This window comes from Phyllostomus hastatus, unplaced genomic scaffold, assembly GCF_019186645.2.
Source record: "Phyllostomus hastatus isolate PE091 unplaced genomic scaffold, TTU_PhHast_1.1 phas_contig_113, whole genome shotgun sequence".
NCBI classification, from domain to species: Eukaryota; Metazoa; Chordata; class Mammalia; order Chiroptera; family Phyllostomidae; genus Phyllostomus; species Phyllostomus hastatus.
Window position 1 is genome coordinate 5,825,651 of NW_025333530.1, and position 20,325 is coordinate 5,845,975.

At 36.2% G+C, this 20,325-nt stretch overlaps 1 protein-coding gene across 3 annotated transcripts in view; it reads left to right on the forward strand.

The window, feature by feature from the left end:
- The window catches only part of ZC3H12C (zinc finger CCCH-type containing 12C), a 66,830-nt gene extending 47,123 nt beyond the window's left edge, over positions 1–19,707 (forward strand). For all 3 annotated transcript variants that reach the window (XM_045838399.1, XM_045838418.1, XM_045838409.1), the window contains exons 3-6: positions 5,521–5,660; positions 9,739–9,973; positions 11,726–11,832; positions 12,486–19,707. In XM_045838399.1, the coding sequence (XP_045694355.1) occupies positions 5,521–5,660; positions 9,739–9,973; positions 11,726–11,832; positions 12,486–13,882 (1,879 nt within the window). In that variant the 3' untranslated portion in view covers positions 13,883–19,707. The remainder of the gene's footprint in view (positions 1–5,520; positions 5,661–9,738; positions 9,974–11,725; positions 11,833–12,485) is intronic.
- The last annotated feature ends 618 nt before the right edge of the window (positions 19,708–20,325 follow it).

The following is a 20,325-nucleotide window of genomic DNA, read 5'->3' on the forward strand; positions in this document are numbered from 1 at the left end:
AGTCATGTAACTTGTGCATTTTTGCAGATCTTTCCGAAGCGCTGAAAAGTAACTCTTAAGGTGAGTAATATGAACTAGGCAAAAGGGCATGTGCACTCTCACCACATCTGATCTACCCAGCAACCCTGGGTAAGAAAAGAGTTTGCCCTCTTTGTGAACAGTGAATTCACAGAAGGCATTTGAGTCCCTGAGGCACCAAGAGATCAGGTCTGATTTTTTTATCACACTGAGATGAAAAGTAAGTTGGTGTGGTTTCATTCTCATTTTGCTGTTTCCCTTCCAAGTTATATGGGCAACCATTCACTAACCTGATGCCTTAATTCTAGGACAGTCTTTTATCTGAATTCTCAGACTCCTTGTTCCTTCCTGTTAATCATCTCTGCTTCTCTGGCTATGTTTTGCATATTGAGTGTCAAGGGATTTAAGGGTAGAATCCATATCAGAACATTTAAAAAAGGCTGGTGGTTCTCTCTCTTCCAAATGGAAGTTACCCCCAGATCCTAAGGCCATTGGAAACCATCCATCCAAGAAGTCAACAATTGAAGCAAGGAAGGGTGAAGGGGGAATAGAGGGAGCAGGAGCAACAACAGAGAAGGTTTGCAAACCTTGAGAAAGAGGAAAGAGCTTTCAGTTTCTTAATTCATTCTTATGGCTGTCCAGTTCATTGATTTATTTCCTGAGACCCAGAGATACCAATAACTCTTTTACTTAAAGTTTGATTTTTCTAGACATCTCTGTAACTATACCAGTTTGTGCACTTCAAATGAGCCTTCCTCTGGCCATTGCAAAGCCGGAGTTTTATATGCTTGCTATTCGAAACATGACAGTAAAATAAGCCTTTTAAGAAAGAGACCCACTGTCAGGCTTTTTGTATATTTCTACCATTGAAATCAATGGTAAATCACATGCAGCCTTCAAGCCTACATTACCCAGTTTGCTCAACAGTAACTCAAAATTTGCAATAAGGATCTGGAATTTTCCCTGGGAGCCCAATCCCACTGAGCTAAAGCAGATAAAGGGATACTTTTAAGCAAATATTCAGGGTTTCCTAGCTAATCAAAAGTGACCAAAATCTTCCAGTAAGTTTACCCAGCAAAGGATTCACTTGAGGTATACCATCCTTACTACCAAATAGTCACAATAAAAAAGAAATAGAGGCCCAAAGGAATATACCAATTCATAAAAATATAATTAGCTATTTTTATTACTGAGGAAACATAATGCTGAATTCATGCAGATATAGCCCATAAGTGGCTACAGTAAACACTCAGTTACTTTGTACCAGTAATTACGTTAGGCTTATTCTAACACCCTGTTTTTCATAGTTTTTATCAGACTTACTCTGTTATAATTGTTTATCAGAACCTCCTCAGTTGCCCCTTATATTGTATTCAGTACATGTGATTAGTCAACATCCTTCAACATGCCTCACTCAGTAGGGTTAGAGTAAGTTCAGTCTCCCACAACCTCTCCTCGTCTGTTGAAGTCCCACCTGCAGTGTGGACCCAGTTAGTAGGTCTGCTTGGACTTCATGTTACCAGGAATGATTCTGGGCCTTGGCTGGCAAGAAATTCTAAGGCAAGTAGCAATTCCAGGGATTTCCTAGTCAGTATTCATTTCTCTGGCCTGGTAAGGGGAAGATTGGCTTTCCCTCTCCCTGCAGGAGATAAAGATATTAGCCTGTCCCCTTGAGATTTAAGGCTGGGTGGAATATGAAAGCCATCTGCTAATTGCATTAAATCTGATTTCAAGTTACTGTTGGGTTTTACTATACCTAAATGTGGAATACTGTGTTTTAGAGAAAACACGCCTTCAACTTTATAAAGTATTGCCAGATTGCTCTCCTGAATTGTTACCCAATTCACACTCCCACCTGTAATGTATGAATTCTTATGTTCACACATCCTTGGCAGCATCTGGTGTTTGCAGACTTTATTTTTCCGATCTGATGAGTGTGAAGTGGTGTCTCATTTTGGCTTTAATTTTCATTTCTTCACTATTGAGCATCTTTTCATCTTTGTTGGTCATTTGGGTTTCCTCTTCTATGAATTCACTGTTCATATCTTTTACCTTAAAAAAATAACTGTTACCCTTCTCAATGAGTAATAGTTATTCTTCTACTATATTGAGAAATATATTCTGAGTACTAGCCTTTTGGTTGGTCCTATATGTTGTAAATACCTTCTCCCAGTCTATGGCATTTTTATTTTGTTTATGGAGTCTTTTGCATAAAGAAGTTTTATGTGCCCAAATGTATCAGTCTTTTCCTTAACAGAGCATGTGGTTGCATATCTTCTTTAAGAAGTATTTTTCTATCCTGATGTGAACGTCTCCTATAATTTCTTCTAAGAGCTTTACAGTATTTCTTTTCACATTGAATCTTTGATCTATCTACAGTTTATTTTTGTGTATGATATGAGATAAAAATACAAGTTTATTTTTCCCATATAAATAACCAATTGCCCTAGTACTTACTAGTTGTTGAATAGTTTTCTTCACTGATTTATGTCACTTTTATCATTTATACATGTGTATCACCTTACTCTCACTTTTCTGTTACATGTTCTCTTTCTTTCTTTATCTTTGCCTATACCAGTATGACATTGATTGGATTTCTGTAGTTTTATACTAAGTATTGATAAGTAATGGGGAAGTTCCTCCTCTTTTGTTCTTCAAAATTGCTTAACTATTCTTGGCCTTTTGGTTTTTGATACTAATTTTAGGATCAGTTTCTCAAGTCCCAGAAAAAACCCTTTGAGGATTTTTATTGGAATTGCAGTGCACTATAGATTAATTTGAGAATTGCTTCTTCAGAAGTTGAGTCTTACCATCACTTAGGTCTTCTCATATTCCCTTTAATACAGGTTTTCAATTTTCATTTTCTTTATAAATCTCTCCCATATCTTATCTCTTAGGTTTGTTTAATTTTTGTTACTGTTACAAATGAAATTGTTTCTTAAATTAAAATTTTTAATTGGTTTGCTGATGAATAGCAATACTAATTTTGAACTAGAACTTTACATCTTCAATGTAATAACATTGTCAAAAATGTTATCTGTGTAATGCAGATGTATGATGTCTGTTGAAATCTGTTCTGTGGCCTCATACACAGCTAATTGCATCAGTCTTTTCTATGTTCTTGAAAAGGTTTTCTCTTCACTAATTTTGTGCAGGGTTTTGTATATGTCCATTAAATGAAGCTTTATTGATTGTTTCAGCCTACAGTCTCACTGGTTGCTTTCTGCTTTATCTGTTCATTGTATGATTGTAGATTCATTCATTTCTTTTAGTAATCCTGTGATCTTTTGCATAATTCATATGGAAACTGAGTTCACAATAATAGCTTCCTTGTGAATTGGTCCTTTATTGCTATTATGTAATAACCCCCCCTCACTGGAGGTTTTTTTTTAATTTGCATTCTTTTTTTCCTCACTTTTTTTATTGTTGTTCAAGTACAGTTGTCTCCACTTTGCCCCCAGCACTCCCCACCACCAAAGGGGATAATGGGGGGAATATGTAATAACATTTTTATCACTAGTAATTTTTTGCCTTAAAATATTTTTCCTGATATTAATATACAGCTTTGCCAGTTTTTTTGGTTTATGGTATAACTAATGTAGCAGTTAAGGATGTAAATAGCTTCAAATAACAGAAAAATTGACTACAGTTTCCTAAAAAAATGAGGAAGGGTCTTTTTTCCTCAAATAACAAGATCAGAGACAGATTTGGGTCCATCTGCTCACAAACCCAGGCTCTTTCTGTTCCTGTTGACTCTTCACAGTGTGGCACCTTTCATCCTCCTGCCCATTTTCTCCCTGTGAGGCTTCGTGAGGTGGGGGCTGGGGGTGAGGGGCAGAGAGGAAAGGGACAATATGAAAACAGACTTCATTATCAGTATTGCATGGTACAGTGTCCTCTTTCAGCATATATAGAATCTTTGTCTTACGTTTGCTGCTTACCGCATTTTACGAAAATATTCTTTAACTCAAAGGTAGACTCTTCTTTTCCTATAGTAAAATGTGACAGCTATTCTTACCAAGTGGGGAAGAAATGCTTATAGTGGTCTCTCAGAGACAGAAGTTTCAGTAAACTAAATGTCATTAATGACAAACAAATAATCATACACTTAGATTGCAAAGCATTAATGCAACATAAAACAGGTTTTAGCAAGTTGAGTTTTTGCATTTAGGAATGGTTAGTATATATATCCTCTCAAGAGATGCTATTGTCCTTTTCTATAGTTTTTCAAAAGACTGATTAAATAATATTTTCCATGAAATCTAACATCACTTTGTGTCATTTGCTGGGTCATTGGTGTGAGGCTCTCCAATAGCCCTTTTCCATCTAGAAAATGTGACTTCAAACTCCTCCATCCAGTATCCCTTCCCCTAAAACCCCCAGTACATCTGATTTCAGCTCTGATCATGCCCCGGCTGATTAGAATGGGTGTGTGGAACCACAAAGTCTGTGTGGTTTGCTTGCATAGCCTTCAATATCTAAAAAACAAGATGGTTTATCTCTTTTTTGTTTTCAAAATGGTTAACCATATTTAGATGGTTCTAGTGCTTCCCGGGGACCACTAGAACAATATATTAATATACTTAATGTTTGACTTGTGCTAAAAGTTAGTAAAGCATTTATCTATTTCATTTATCCCTTCTCAGCCATAACAAGTAAAGAATATCTGTTTCCATTACAGATAAGAAATGGAGCCTTCAGAGCTCAAACTATAAAAGAATGTTGTTATCGCATTCAAAACAGTAGACTTTTTTTTTAAACCATTAGAAGTGTTGTGTTGAATTATTAGGTTACAGTCATAAGCAGAACCTGGTGCTACGTAAATACATGTTCTTAGGCATTTTCTTTTAGGCACTGCAACTGCTAATCCAGCTTTGCCATCATTAGTCCTTGGCTAACACAATAGTGTTAAATAGAAACCAGGTGTCTTCTCCATGAAGGATATGGAAAGGGCTTCTTGTATGAGATTAAGCATTGTGCATGTATTTTTCCCTTTAGTGCACATGTGTACACTCTTTTAAATGGTCACCATATAAGTTTTGTGCATTACTTAATCATTATATTGAAATACACACATAAGAACTCTTGAGAAAGAAGTTTTTAAAAACAAATGGGTATTCCATTCCATTGTTTTTACAGACTTTTTTTTCTATGTGACTCCTTTTTTACATTTGATTGAAATTATTCTTGCTGTGTTTGAGGACCCTTTCTTTTCTTCCCATTCTGGTTAAAGAGAGCATGTAGCTTTCTGAGTAGTTAACCTTTACAGCTTTACATTTTACTTAATTTTCTTTATTCTCCACACAATAATCATCCCAATTTTATTTTTTTCTCACAGATATTCAATGCCTAGATTATCTTAATGTTTCTCAAAGCTATTCAACTCCACCCTAAATTTGAAACTTCCTATTTCTGTTGTAATTATGTGATCATTTCTGTTTACAAATTTGAATTAATTTAAATTTAAGTTTTGTTGTGTTGTGTTTTAAAATAATCTTTCAGCCATGGAAACAAAGAAGTATTTTCCTGTCGAGGAATAAAATTGGCAGTGGATTGGTTTTTGGAAAGAAGCCACAAAGATATTACAGTTTTTGTCCCTGCTTGGAGAAAAGAGCAGTCCCGACCTGATGCTCTCATTACAGGTAAGCTGTGGTGTCTGTATATTTTTAGTTTCCGTGTATCCTTCTGCAGGTATCTGGCTCTGGCAGGTATTCTATTGAACACTATGTTAATCTTTTTCTGTCTACCCAGTGTAACAACTGCACATGGTCTTGGTGGAACATCAGAGTTATTTTCAAGTCGAAAAATTATCTGATTATGCTAACTAAATGGTAATCCTTGTTACATAAGCCTCTTTTTTAATTTGTAAATTTTTACTTCAAATTTTGTGAAATTCTGACCTTTAGAGACATGCTAGGTGTTGGGAGACCTAGATTCAAATTCTGGCTTTGCCATTTACTAGCCATAGTGTACCCTGAACCTCTTTGGACTTCAGTTTTCTCATCTGCTGTAAGAATTAGACAAAGCGAATATCAAATTACAGTGACTACAGATCAGAAAAGATCTATAACACTCAGGATATGCTGTCTGGTGCAGAGGGCAGGAAATGACTCTATTCTAATAAAGTATCTCATTTTGCATTGTTTTGTAATTTCTAAGTATATGATTTTCAGGCAAAAATGCCCTCTGTGCCTGCTAATTGTTGCTGAACATTTTGCTGAAGTTAAGTGATTCTCAATGAGCATCTAACCCTTCTCACCCCTCTCCACCTCCAATAGCAACAAAAGCTAAGGAACCTGTGTGAAGAAAATACACTTCAAAGTCAAAAGTAAATGGAGAAACCACTTACCATGTACCTGAAGTCTTATTTTAAGACTTTTCTTTTTATCTATAATCATTATCAAACTAGCATAAGAACAGGTAGGCAAGTTATGGTGAAGTTCAGAGCCATGGACTCAGACCCCAGCCTATATAAACTGTAAGGTAGGAGAGGTTGGCGTAATCCAACCAGTCATACCAAGACTCTGGATAACTCTATGGAGAAATTATACATACTTAGATCCTTATCTTATACCATGTAACAGTCGATTCCAGATGGCTGAAGAATTAATTGTCAAAAATTAAATCATTAGAGACTATAAATAGTCTCTGAATGGCTGGGAAGACCTATCTAAATTTAAAATTTTTAGAAGAAATTACGAAGGAAAATATATTTAATTGCATCAAATGTAAACTTATGTATTTGGGGAAATTTTCTTAAAAATGAGAAATCTTTTTATTTGCCTAAGGAAAAAATACAACTAATAAACACAGAATCCATGTCCTTAACATAAAAATAGCTCATATACATTGATAACGCAGTTCTCCCCAATATATAAATGGTAACATGGGAGGAGGAGACAGCTCACAGAAGAATGCAGGTGCCAAACAAGTGAAAAAAGTGTTCGACCTCATTAGTTATTAAAGAAATGTAAATTTAAACAAGTCTTATTTTTCACCCATCAGATTCACAGGAATAAAAAGCTGATAATACTCAGCGTTTTGAGGGAGTTACTTCTCCAGTGCTATGGAAACGTAAATTGTTACAACCATTCTGGAAGAGTTTGGTCTTAAAATACTAATACTTTTGGATCTACTATCTCCATTCTATGAATAATTCTACAGGAAACAAGCCGAGGTCTACACAGACTTCTGACCACAGAGACATTCAGTGCAATATTACTTATAATAGGAAAAAAAGGAGACAACCCATACCTTCTTTTAAAATATGGTTCAACAAATTAGTATATATTGATAGAACAAAATATATATTAGGTTATTAGGCAGAATTTTTAATGACCTGAGGAATGTTCTTTTACATAAAGGCAGGTTTTATTATTGTGTATGTGTATATATACACACATTTACATACATATATAAACAATGGAAAGAAAAATATGCAGAAAATGACTAGAAGGAAACATGCCCAAATATTAACGATAATCAAACTGAAATAGACAAATAGTATTTAAACATGAAAATGAATAGAAAGTGTCTTGAGCACCAAGGAAATATGAGATCAAGAAGTTAAAATGTAACCTGGCTGGTGTAGCTCAGTGGATTGAGCGTGTACCTGCAGACCAAAGCATCACCTGTTCAATTCCCAGTCAGGGCACATGCCTGACCAGGTCCCTGGTGAGGGGCCCCCAAGAGGCAACCACACATTGATGTTTCTCTCCCCCTTTCTCCCTGTCTTCCCCTCTCTCTAAAAATAAATAAAATCCTTTTTTAAAAAAAAGTTAAAATGATGGGGAAGTGGGGCAGGGGAAAAGTGGTGGTGGGAAAATGGAGACAGCTATATTTGAATAACAATTAAAAAATGATAGTTTAGTTTTAAGAATTCTGGCACCATGTATCTGGAACACGAAGGAAAGTGCATCTTTCTGTCAGAGATTGTTAGGTTTTTTCTCCCCCAGGATGATAATTCTCTTGACTCAAACCTTCAAACAGATAAGTTGAGTAGTCCCATATCTTTTCACTCAATCAGAAAAGAAACTTGATAAGAAATATTTTCAAGTTCTCAGATATAGATTCAAACTAGCAGTTTTTCTAGTCTTCTGTTGATTTATCAAATACTTAACAAGCAGATACTCAGCTACGTATCAAGTACTGTGCAAGGAGCTAGAGATTCAGCTAACTCACTAACTATACTAAACCGATATTTACTTAAGTTAGGATTACTTATCCTAACCAGTTGTCATCTAATTATCAACTAATTATCATCCTAATTAGTGTCCTTTTTTTCTCAGCTGTTTAAGAAATGCAAAGTGAGCAAGACGGTGGTGACTGTTAGGTCAGCACACCAGCTCCTTCAGTCATTTTGGTGAAGATCCAGGCATATTTTACATGACTAAATGTTCTGACAAGTACAGTACCCTGGATTATTCTTGAACATAGACAGTAAATAAACTGGAAAACCTCTGAATGTACATCATTAAGTAGTTAATATATTCATTTGCAGATGTTTATTGAGTATCTACTGATGTGTTGAGTGCTGGTAGATACAAAAGACAAATGAGACAATCGCATCTGCCCTCAAAATGTTTATCAGGGGAACACATAATAATTATAAGGTGACAGATGAGACCGGGCTTTTAATTTTGTGTTTGTTTTCTGTGACTTTTAAAGGAGACCAACAATTACATACATCCATAACAAAACTAAGTAGAAGAAAAACACAGTGTTTATTGAGAGTTTTCCAGGCACTTTGCTAAGTGCTTTTACACATAACTCATTGACTCCTCATAGCCCATCAACTGCTTTTGAGGACACACACACACACAAAAAAAAAACAGGCTTCGTAAGACTGATCTCCGTATATATAAAGTAGCAGAACCTGAGATCTATCCATAACTTGCTTATTTTAAGATCCACATTTCTTGCACTTCTCTGCTGTTTTTCAAAACCAAAGGTCTCATCTTGGTGAACTTGGAAATTTTATCAGGAACATTATGAAATCTGTATGCTAGTATTGGAGCAAGTTGACCCATGTCGCTGTCCCACCCCCACTTCCCCGGTACCCTCACTTCCCTGGTACCCTCCTCATACTTCTGTTGTAAACAAGGGCAGTCACAACCCTTGATTGCCTAGTTTACATGTGTATCCAGTCCAGTACCTGACACCTTCCTGAAGAAAGGTCACTCTTAATTTCGGTGGCCATTAGCACTTAGCATAGTACTTACCATAGAGCAAGCATGTAGGGATTATCTGCTCAAGAGATAGAGTTTTAAAAAAAATCAGTAACTCAGGTTAATAAGCACTGAGAAGTAGCAAGCCTTTTTTTAAATGATGGTATCTGTTGGCTTACACCTGGCACTCTGTGCCAGAATTCACATGGTGGGACAACAGGGAGTAGAAGAGCAAAAGCAGGGTGAAAGGATGTAAGTCACAAGTTACTCAGTTATGGTTAAATTTTATGCTTTTAATTTTTTTTGAAGTTTTGAAATTTTAAAGTTATGTTTTGTAAGTTCATTGGAGGGGGCTATTTTTAAAACTTTTGTTACTGGAAATCCTGAAGGAAAAATATTATTGGGAGTTATAAATTTGCTACATCTACAAACTATTAATCATAATCCCTAATTAAATGATTGCATATATCCAGTTTATCTCATAAAATATTATAATGTATGAAGTTGCTATATGTGTTTTGTATGTATTTATTCCTGAAATTCTATCCTGAAGATCAAGAAATTCTTCGTAAATTGGAAAAGGAGAAGATCCTGGTGTTCACCCCCTCCCGGCGAGTCCAGGGCAGGCGAGTGGTGTGCTATGATGACAGGTTCATCGTGAAGCTGGCTTTTGAGTCGGATGGTATAATCGTGTCCAATGATAACTACAGGGATTTGGCTAACGAAAAACCAGAATGGAAGAAGTTCATAGATGAGCGATTATTAATGTACTCATTTGTCAATGACAAGTAAGTAAAACGAATTACTTACAAGTAATACTGCTTTCCAGAATTAAGATTATGAAAAGCCATTAAGAAACATGGAAAAATATGTTAAAAAGAGAAAGCATAAACTTTGTATTTGTAAAATGCTGAATGCATACTTTGTATTTGTAAAAGTGACTGCTAGGCAACACAGAAGCAGAAATTAATTGTATTAAGATTGTAGGATGGACTGTCTTCTGTTTTTAAACTTTTAATGTCATATTGTTTTTATACTAATAGTAAACACTGTATTTGCTAAGTGTTATTACTCAGCCATGTTGACTCTCCCTTAAGAGTTCATATATTATTCACATTTCATGGGTAAATACTTGGTTTATTTCAAGTTCAAACAGTGACATAACTAGTAGCAGAACTTTTTCATTATAACTGCTTTTCATTAGGCATGCCATGAGTTCTTGGTGCCATCGAACAATCAATCCAATATAATGTTTTTTTAAGTGAACATATCCTCAAGATTTTATTGTCACATAATAAAACAAAATACGAAGCTTATAAAACAAAGTATGAGAACTGGATCACTTGGCCCTTTCTCTTCTTATCTCCTGTCAGTTCAAAATGCCTGCATCTCTTAATAGCCAGCATTCCTTAGATCTGCCGCTGGGCTCGGCACAGTCGGGCCTCAGCACAATCTTTGTAGTTTTAGCCTTTCTTCAGAAAATTGGCTCAGTCTGCCCACCACAGCCACTCTGCTTCCTGTCATAATGCCTCCTTCCCTGCACACATAGAGAATCCCTGCCCTTCTTGTCCTGTGTTACTTTGTGGGGTTGGTGCTTGCCACACTGCTTATAATTTATGCTTTTAATTTTAAGAAAGTCTGGTGGCTTTTAGGAATGTTCACCTCTGATCCCATCACCCTGGCCCCGAAGCCAGGTCCCTTCTGGGTCGAACGCAGCAGCACCGGGTTTTCTTTGCTGCAACAAGTCCACAGAGGTGCCTGGACCCATCACAGGATGGCACCATCTATGGTGGAGAGAAGATTACACTGAATGCCACGTGTCCCAGCCCCAAAGTCCTGCCATGTTTTATCAGTTTATTTAAGACATTTTCTGTATCTGCTGAGAAGTACCTTAGTAAAGTGGGAAAAGAATGGACTATGGAGTTAGACATCTTGACTGTGCCATGTGAACTTAGATAAAAGTTACTTAATTTATCTAAGCTGGGTAAAAAGCTGTAAAAATATTAATTTAACTTATCTATTAGAAGAGTGTATTGATCTATGAAATAGAGCTGATGCTTCAGGGATCGTGCTAGGATTAAAGGGATGATGTGTGCACAGGAGCTGGCACGCATTGGGCGTTCGGTTAGGAACGGTCTTCCCCTCAGTTTATACTGTGTCTCCCTTCCTTCCTCAGCTGCCCCTCGTCACTCCCCTCCCACCCCCAGTTCATAATGCTTCACGAGATTGGTGTTCATAAAACTCTCCTAAAATGTCACAAAATCCTAACACTGAGAGGAAGGAAGAAATCCTTAGAACATGCTAGACTCAAAATTTGAGTTAAAACAAATATGAGTTCAGCTTGAAACAGTTTAATTTTGTTTTCATCAAGAAAAAAGAACTTCATATATTAATATTTTTATCCTATAAATGTTGATTCAAAGTACTTGGATTAAAATTAAAAAAAACAAGTACCGTATAGTAATAAATATTTACACTCTTTTGGGAATTAAATTATCAACTTCCTACTTAGATATCATTTTGTGTTTTATCCATGACAGGTTCATGCCTCCTGATGACCCTCTGGGCAGACATGGCCCAAGCCTGGATAATTTCCTGAGGAAGAAGCCTATTGTTCCTGAACACAAAAAGCAGCCTTGTCCATATGGTAACTTTCTTTATGAGCATTTAACATATGCCTTTAGAACACAGTATGTTGTTACATTTTTGTTAATAAACATTTTTAGTTTTGTTTGGCATACTATATAGTTCTTTTGATTATAATTAAATTTAAGAAAACATCCTAACCATGAGAAAATAGTGATTATTTTTACCTAGTTGGGGTTCAATGCAAATACATTTCTCGGAATTAAAACATGGTTCCAAAAACTCATATAGTAAATTCTACATGAGTTTTCAGGTAGGTAAAAATTTGGAGTTCTTGTATCTAGATGCACATCAGATTGGAATGGTTTTATCACATTACAGCAATATAATTTTTTCCCCCAAAACAGAATGTCCTACCTGATTATAAAGTCATACTGGAAGAGAAATAGGTAGGTAAGAGTTGAGGACACAGGGTATTAGCCAAAAACTCTGGGGGTGATTATTAATCATTCAGCCAGCTTTCTTTAGTGCTGTCAACAGTCCTGAGGAGAGAAGGCTAAAAGGTGGCATTTCTCAAAAGTAAGGAGCAGAGTAACACTCAGTATATCTCCCATTTCTGCCTTTGCATCTTTTACAAATGAAAGTAGTCATGCTAGACCAGTTTTCAGGACCTGGTGGTGTGCTCCTCTGCCTAATGAGTTTTACTCTTCGTAGGAAAGAAGTGCACCTACGGACACAAGTGCAAATACTACCATCCGGAAAGGGGCAGCCAGCCACAGCGGTCAGTGGCTGATGAGCTTCGTGCCATGTCAAGAAATACGGCTGCCAAAACTGCAAATGAAGGAGGACTAGTGAAAAGCAACAGTGTCCCCTGCAGCACTAAGGCTGACAGCACTTCTGATGGCAAACGAGGTGCTCCAAAGAGGCAGTCAGATCCCAGTATTAGGACTCAAGTCTACCAAGACCTAGAGGAAAAGCTTCCCACCAAAAACAAACTGGAAACCAGATCTGTACCTTCCTTAGTTAGTATACCGGCTACTTCTACTGCAAAACCCCAAAGCACTACATCTTTAAGCAATGGCCTTCCATCTGGAGTTCATTTCCCACCTCAGGATCAAAGACCACAGGGACAATATCCTCCAATGATGATGGCAACCAAAAATCATGGAACGCCAATGCCTTATGAACCATATCCAAAATGTGACTCGCCTGTTGACATTGGATATTATTCCATGTTGAATGCATATTCAAATCTGAGTATCTCAGGCCCACGAAGTCCTGAAAGGCGTTTTTCCTTAGACACAGATTATAGGATAAATTCTGTAGCTTCTGACTGCAGCAGCGAAGGGAGCATGAGCTGTGGGAGCAGTGACTCCTATGTGGGGTACAATGACCGGTCCTATGTCAGTTCTCCTGACCCGCAACTAGAAGAGAATTTAAAATGTCAACACATGTACCCTCACAGCCGCCTTAATTCCCAACCTTTCCTGCAGAATTTCCACGACCCCTTAACCAGAGTGCAAAGTTACAGTCATGAAGAACCAAAGTACCATCACAAGCCTCCTCTTCCACATCTGGCTGTGCATCTGCAGCACCCTGCTGTGGGAGCCCGGTCCAGTTGTCCTGGTGATTACCCTTCTCCTCCAAGTTCAGCACACTGTAAGGCACCACACTTAGGACGGTCCTTAGTAGCCACAAGAATAGACAGCATTTCTGACTCTCGGCTGTATGACAGTTCTCCTTCAAGACAAAGAAAGCCTTACTCCCGCCAGGAGGGGCTGGGAACCTGGGACAGGCAGGGTTATGGGATTGAGGCGTATGGCTATAGGCAGACTTATTCCTTGCCTGATAATTCCACACAGCCATGTTATGAGCAGTTCACCTTCCAGAGCCTACCTGAACAGCAGGAGCCAACGTGGCGAATACCGTACTGTGGACTGCCACAAGATCCCCCAAGGTATCAAGACAACCGAGAAAAGATTTATATTAACTTGTGCAACATCTTCCCCCCTGACCTTGTGAGAATTGTCATGAAGAGGAACCCTCACGTGACAGATGCCCAGCAACTCGCCGCAGCCATCTTGGTGGAGAAATCACAGCTGGGTTACTGAAAGATGATGCATCTTTGTGGTGTTTAGTTTTTTGTTCAGCTCAAATGCTGAGGGAGGTTTGCTACAATAGCACATGTGATCTCCTCACCAAGGAGGTTATATAGTATCCATTTATGTGAAATACTGTATCATGGAATCTGTATGTATAGCCCCACATAGTGGAAGTATCACGGGATTGCTTTACATTCAAACTTTTTTTTAACATTTCCTTTTTAAAGCTATATCCTCAGCTGGAAATTTTTCCAGTTTGACTTACTAGATGTATCTGTGATCTTTGATATTAATCTTTGGTGCATCAGGGGTTTATATGCAGCACTTTTTATCCTTATTTCATGTTTTATTAACTTGGTGTTTCTCTATCAATTGCAAGCAATTACAATACCTTCAGAATGTTGAACATTTGACTAGACCTAGCAAACAAACTATTTTTTCAAGCCAAGCTTAATTGGAATCTTTTACAGCTTTTTAAGTTATTTTTATTTGGGGAAAGTGGGCTTCTTTGTGCTATAATCATTATTTATAGAAACAAAGATATACTACGGCACTGACTTTATATTTTAAACAAATGTAAGTTACCAGTTTATGTTGAAATGGGTAACAGTATATACTAGGATGATTTACAATATGGCACTTTTCATTGTTTTATTTTTGTTTGGATTTTCTTGTCTGTTGAGTAATTTAATATGGTGGATTTAAAGGAAAGCAGATGCAATCAATGGAAAAAATGTTTCCATTTCTTTTTTTTTTTTTATGACTAAGGCAAAAGCCGTAACTGTTACAGTTTACAGCTTTGTTATCCAGCTATGGTGTGCTTCTAGATGGTAGAAATGGAATTGAATTCCTAGAGTTCCATTGACCTGTATTTTTAATGTTTGTCTTTTTGTTTGAGGGCACAACAATACTGGATAAAATAACCTTTTTGCAGTAATTGCCTGTTTTTAATGAATCTAATTATTCTCAATGCAACTTTTATATTTAATACACTCTTTAGCTTTCCTGCTATTTATCAAGGCTGGCCTGGGGTGGCTTTATGCATTGAGGATATGCAACATTTGTTGGCACTGCACTATGGAAATGATGATGGAGGAGTTGTAAATGGTAACTTAAAATTTTTGTAAGATACTGTATATTTTCCATTTTCCTGAAGGTAGTTTTATGGGGGGCCTGTTATATTATTAAGGCCAGATTCTTGCCACAAATAGTGTAGTTTTAGATACAGACTAAAGTCTGTTATAGTATTAGTAAGGGATATTTCTGGTTTCAAAGTCATGGGTTTTGCTAGATGCGAATTCATTTTTGTTGGTTAGAAGACAGATACTGGAAACAGTGGCAGTTATGTGATTGACATGACTTCCCTGTTGCCTCCAGTTTTTTAATTTTACTCAGTGTAATGGACTTAACTTGGATCTGTTTCTGTAGACTGCCAAGATACCCTGGTTATTCTGATTATTCCATGCGCTACAGTTTGGAGTAAAGCCCTAAAAAACCAGAAAGTACCTTTTACTGTTGATACAAATTGTATCTTTTTAACTATAAGAACTATTTTGATTTGTAGATCTAGTTAAAACACAAATGTGTAACTATGATTAGACTTTTGGGCAACATTTTATCCCTTATTTAAATACAAATTTTTTAAGTAAAATTGAGGTCTAGAATAAGGTAGAAAATTAAAGTAACAGTTTAGGTAAATAAAAGTGTCTGTCCTAGTTTTATATAATATATTAAATAAATCCATTGCCATTTTCTTCTAAAACTTATCTAGTGTGAACTTAACTTAAAATAAAGGTAAAATGCTGCCTGAAAATAGTGTCCAAGCACCTTTGACTAGGATAACATTTTCACTACTTGTGTGACACTGTGTGTTGCATGAAGTAGGGTTTGGGTATACGGTAAATGCTTCTAAAAGGCATTGTGCATATTTGACATACCCAATAATCTGAACCGTGTTCAGCAAACTTAATTCAGGAAAGTGGTGTTCTACATAATTATTGCTGTTGTTTTTGAAGTGAGTGTGGTACTCCTCTGTACCTGGAAATAATAGAGATGATGCCACACAAACCATTCTGAGTGGTGGCTGTCCGAGAGTGACCCCACTCACTTGTGAAGTTGTTCTCCTTGGTTTTGTGGGTCACTATCTGTAGAACAAGCTTAAATGTAGGGGCAAAACCAGTGCCAAAAAAATAGGGATACAAATGTGTAGTACTTTTTTTTCAAGTCATATTCTAAGCCCTTTTTTTTAGTGTAAAATCACTTTTAAATTGTACTTGAAGGTTTTGCTTATGTTTTCTTAATTTTGGTATCAAATGTTTGGAGATTCTGCCAAACTTTACCAAATGTATAAATGAGATTTTAAGTAGAATGTATATCACACCTTTAATTTGACCTTCTAAACATTTTTAGCTAATAAGGTGTCATCGCTTCCTGGATTTCATACTATCAGGAGTAGTGTAGCTGCCACCACCTGTCCTGAAGTGAATAGCTCTGAACTACCCACTCTGAAATCTTTCAGTATAATTGTAAGTTAAGATACAGCCATTTCCTTATGTCGAGGAATTTGTCCCCCCTCCTCCGCTTTTTTTTTTTCAGCACTAATATTGCTTTCAGAGCTTAAGAATCAGATGTTTGGCAGACTTTGGATACAGCAAATTCTTAACTATCTAGTGCAATAAGTAAAAGGATCCATCATTAAATTAAATCCAAAGCTGACTTCAAACCTTTAATTTAGCTAAAACTTTCACCTTTATCATCTCTTTTACCAGATTTGATAATAAATGAGAGGTGTGTTAATAAATAGTGAAACTGCCAGGAGAAAGGATTTTGATTGGAATATTCTGCCCCTGAATAACTGAGAGTTCACTGTACTTTACACAGTAATTAGCCAGTTCGTTGTCTCTGTGTCTTAGTACAGAGGAAATAGTACCCAAGTGGCCAAATACTGGCCCTTAGTATCACCTCCGTTCTTGCATGTGATACATAAGTTTTCAGTCTCCTTTTTATGACCTCTGTATCCTGACAGAGCCTGTCATTGACTAAACATTTGAAAGAAATGCAAACCAGTATAAAATATTTAATACTGGTAGAAACTAGAACTTTTGTGTTTTTATGAAAATACATTTATAAGAATGTGTACTATAATTAAAAAGTTTTTATATGTATACCTACATGCACACATATTTGTTATGAAGTAATACTAACAGTGGGAGGGTGTTATACTTTTGATGGCTAACTTTTCCTTAGTTGAACTGTTTCCTTGAGTTACACATGCCTGAGTCTGGGTGACCAATGATAAGATTTAGAAATGCTTGAATGGAAAGCAACTCTTCACTGGTTTTATTCCTGGTATTTTTAAATATTTTGATAATTTTAATAGACTGTAATTTTAAAATACACAAAAACCTTAAAGTAGTATTGATTATACAAATAATTATTTAACATGTCTTTTATGGATGTATCTCTTATGTATATAAACAGTAATATATTTATTAAACAAATATATTTTATGTTGTAACTATTAGTTTGTGATAGGTGGGAGGGTGGCTCTGGATATGTATATGTGTGTTCTGAAAACTATTGAGCTGTTTTTCCTGATTGAATGTTATTTACCCTAAGGTATATTAGGTTTTGGGTTTGGTTATTTTTGTAGTCCAACTTCCTTATTCACTATAAAATAAGATGTACAATTTTCTGGCCATTGTGTTAGTGAATGGCTCATCCATTCTATTATCTTCCACATCCTGGAGCATTCCAGAGTGACCTGAAATCAAACACAGTATAGCCAGAGAGAATGCTGTGTTCCTAATATTATATGTTAAACATGGGAACTCAGTGAGGTTGTTGACTTTGTAGGTATATACCAACAAATAAAATGAAGTATAAAATACATGACCTGTACACATACATTAGAATAAGAGAACGAGTGTTTAGAGAAACATGCATTATTTCAGATTGGTCTGGAAAACTCCCTGGGACGAGAGTTGACAAGCTTTCTATAAAAGATCAGATAGTAAATCAGGCTTTGAGAATCATATAGTTCTAACTATGGTGATGAACTACTCACCTCTGCCCCCACTGCGTGAAATTAGCCACAGACAGCAAGACAGACGTGGCCAGGGGCCACAGCTTGCTTATCCCTGCCCTACAGGGAGAAAAGCAGACATTTTAAGCATTCAATCCCAATATATGTTAATATAAGAAATCCTTGTAATTGTATTTCAGTTGGCATTGAAATCTTTTTATTGATGGCTGCAAAAGAAGATTTGTGAGTCATTAAAGCATCTTAATTCACTTACATGTTTTATCTGCTCACAGTCATTGAGAGATTTCTTATGTTTAACCACAAAAAAGCATTCTGTAAAAAGATATTTTAATAAGTATTGAAATTTTTTCATGAACTTCGTATTTTTACTGATAAGTAGGAATTACTTCCCTACCTTTTGTTTCTTAAAGACCTCATGGACCAAAAATTCTATTGTATTTTGAAAATTAGCATATAATTAGCCACAAAATACTTTAAAGACTGCATTTTATCAGTTACATTTTTTTTCTGGTTTTTGACTTCCAAAAAATAACAGATGTGTCCTTTAAAATGGTTTTAAAGAAGATAAATACATTATAATTTCACACGCTATGGCTGTATTCTGTAAGGCTAAAACTTGTGGCTGGTGTAATGGTAGCTGAAATGTGAGCGCATTCCCTGTGTTGGTGTCTCTGTAAAAAACAAAACATATCCTTGCTTTCACCATCCAAACCTTCAATGCAGAGTTTTTTTAAATGATACCTTGGAACAGTCCATGTGAATGGTATTCTTAACATGATCATGTGTAATTGTAAATTCATTGGATGTACACACTGTGGAGCATGTTCACAGTGGTTTGTAAATTGTTACATCAGTTACATCATTTCCATCAGTTTTGAACATTACCATCCACTTTAGTTATACTTTCTTTTAAAATTGGAATACAACTCTAGCTTTTAATGGTAACTGGTTACTTGGTTTATTTTTCTTTGATGCCATCTGTCCATCTGCTTTTTTACTTCTGTTACAATAATACTGTTATGTGTTAGGAGTGGATTTTCCCCTAGGATCCTTAGTCTTTCAGATTTAAAAACAATAACGTTTTGACCATTTGGCAGTAAAAAATGTCTATGCATATTTTAATTCAGTTTTATAAAATTTGTAAAGTTTCACTTTCTAAACCATGTACCAAATTTGCCAATTTTCTGTCTGGATTTTTCTGATAAATAACAAATGGTTGTCCGTTAAAGGGTTTTTGACTCCTTTCCTAAAGCAGCTCTGTCTCAAGGGAAAAAGACATTGAAGATATATATAGAGATATATATACACATACACGCACCATCTCTCTTGCTCTCTCTATATATACACATATATATACACACACACATATACATAGTATATTTTATGTTTTCTTAGATTTTTTTTGAAATTATAAATTTCTCAGCTAATAAAATTACCCACAGACATGCAAACTTCTGCAGACATGGACAGCATTGCAAGTGAACCACGTCACTGATTTTGTCTTTTCCTTTAGGTTTTTTCCTCCCAAATTGAAGTTGTATGCTGATAGTAGAATTTCCAATTTGATCCTTGACATATTTCTTATAGGAAAATAAGGAAAAGAATATCTTTAGAACTACCATCTGATAAACTGATGTGATTCTATTTATCCTGTGTCTGTTCTGTCTTTATGTAATAGAATTTTTACAGCTCTAAAAAGCAGTATTTTAGACCTAACTGGAAATCGTATCAAAACGGCTATGTGATTCTGCCACTGAGAAAAAATAATTAAAAAATTCATTTTTCTTTTGGTGGTTTGTTTTTGTTTCATGAAGAAATGGACTTCATGCAGTGGCACAGATGCTAAATACATAAAAACATCCTTCTCGGGTCCCACAACTCACTACAGTCAGTGGTTCATAACACGTGAGTCTCCTGTAGGATAAGCACACCTTCATTATCAGTCTGTTAGAGCCATATTTACATGAAACTAGAGATTAAATACCAAAGAGAACTAGTCGTACCTTATTCTAATTTTCTATCAGCAGTTAACCTAAGTTATTTCTGCCCTGGCCTTCAGCTTCTCTTAACTCCTGTGACCTGATTTTATTGTATAAATCTAGTTTTCTGCATCTCTCCTTGCACAAATGAAGCTTAGTATCTAGCAATCATATAATATATGTTCGTTCATGAGGTCCATTTGGAGTGACATTTTGTCCTTTAAAGAGATATTCAACTGAGGGCAGACTGAACGGCTTATGCACAGCAAACAAGAGGCCACAGAAATGGGCAGGAGAGATAGAGACATGGCATCATGGGAACCCCAATCCAAAGGTATCAATGTGCAGGAGGGTAGCATCACTGAAGCCCACACACAAACTTGCCCATCCTGGAGCACTGTGTGAAGACAGTGGTATAAAGGGCACCT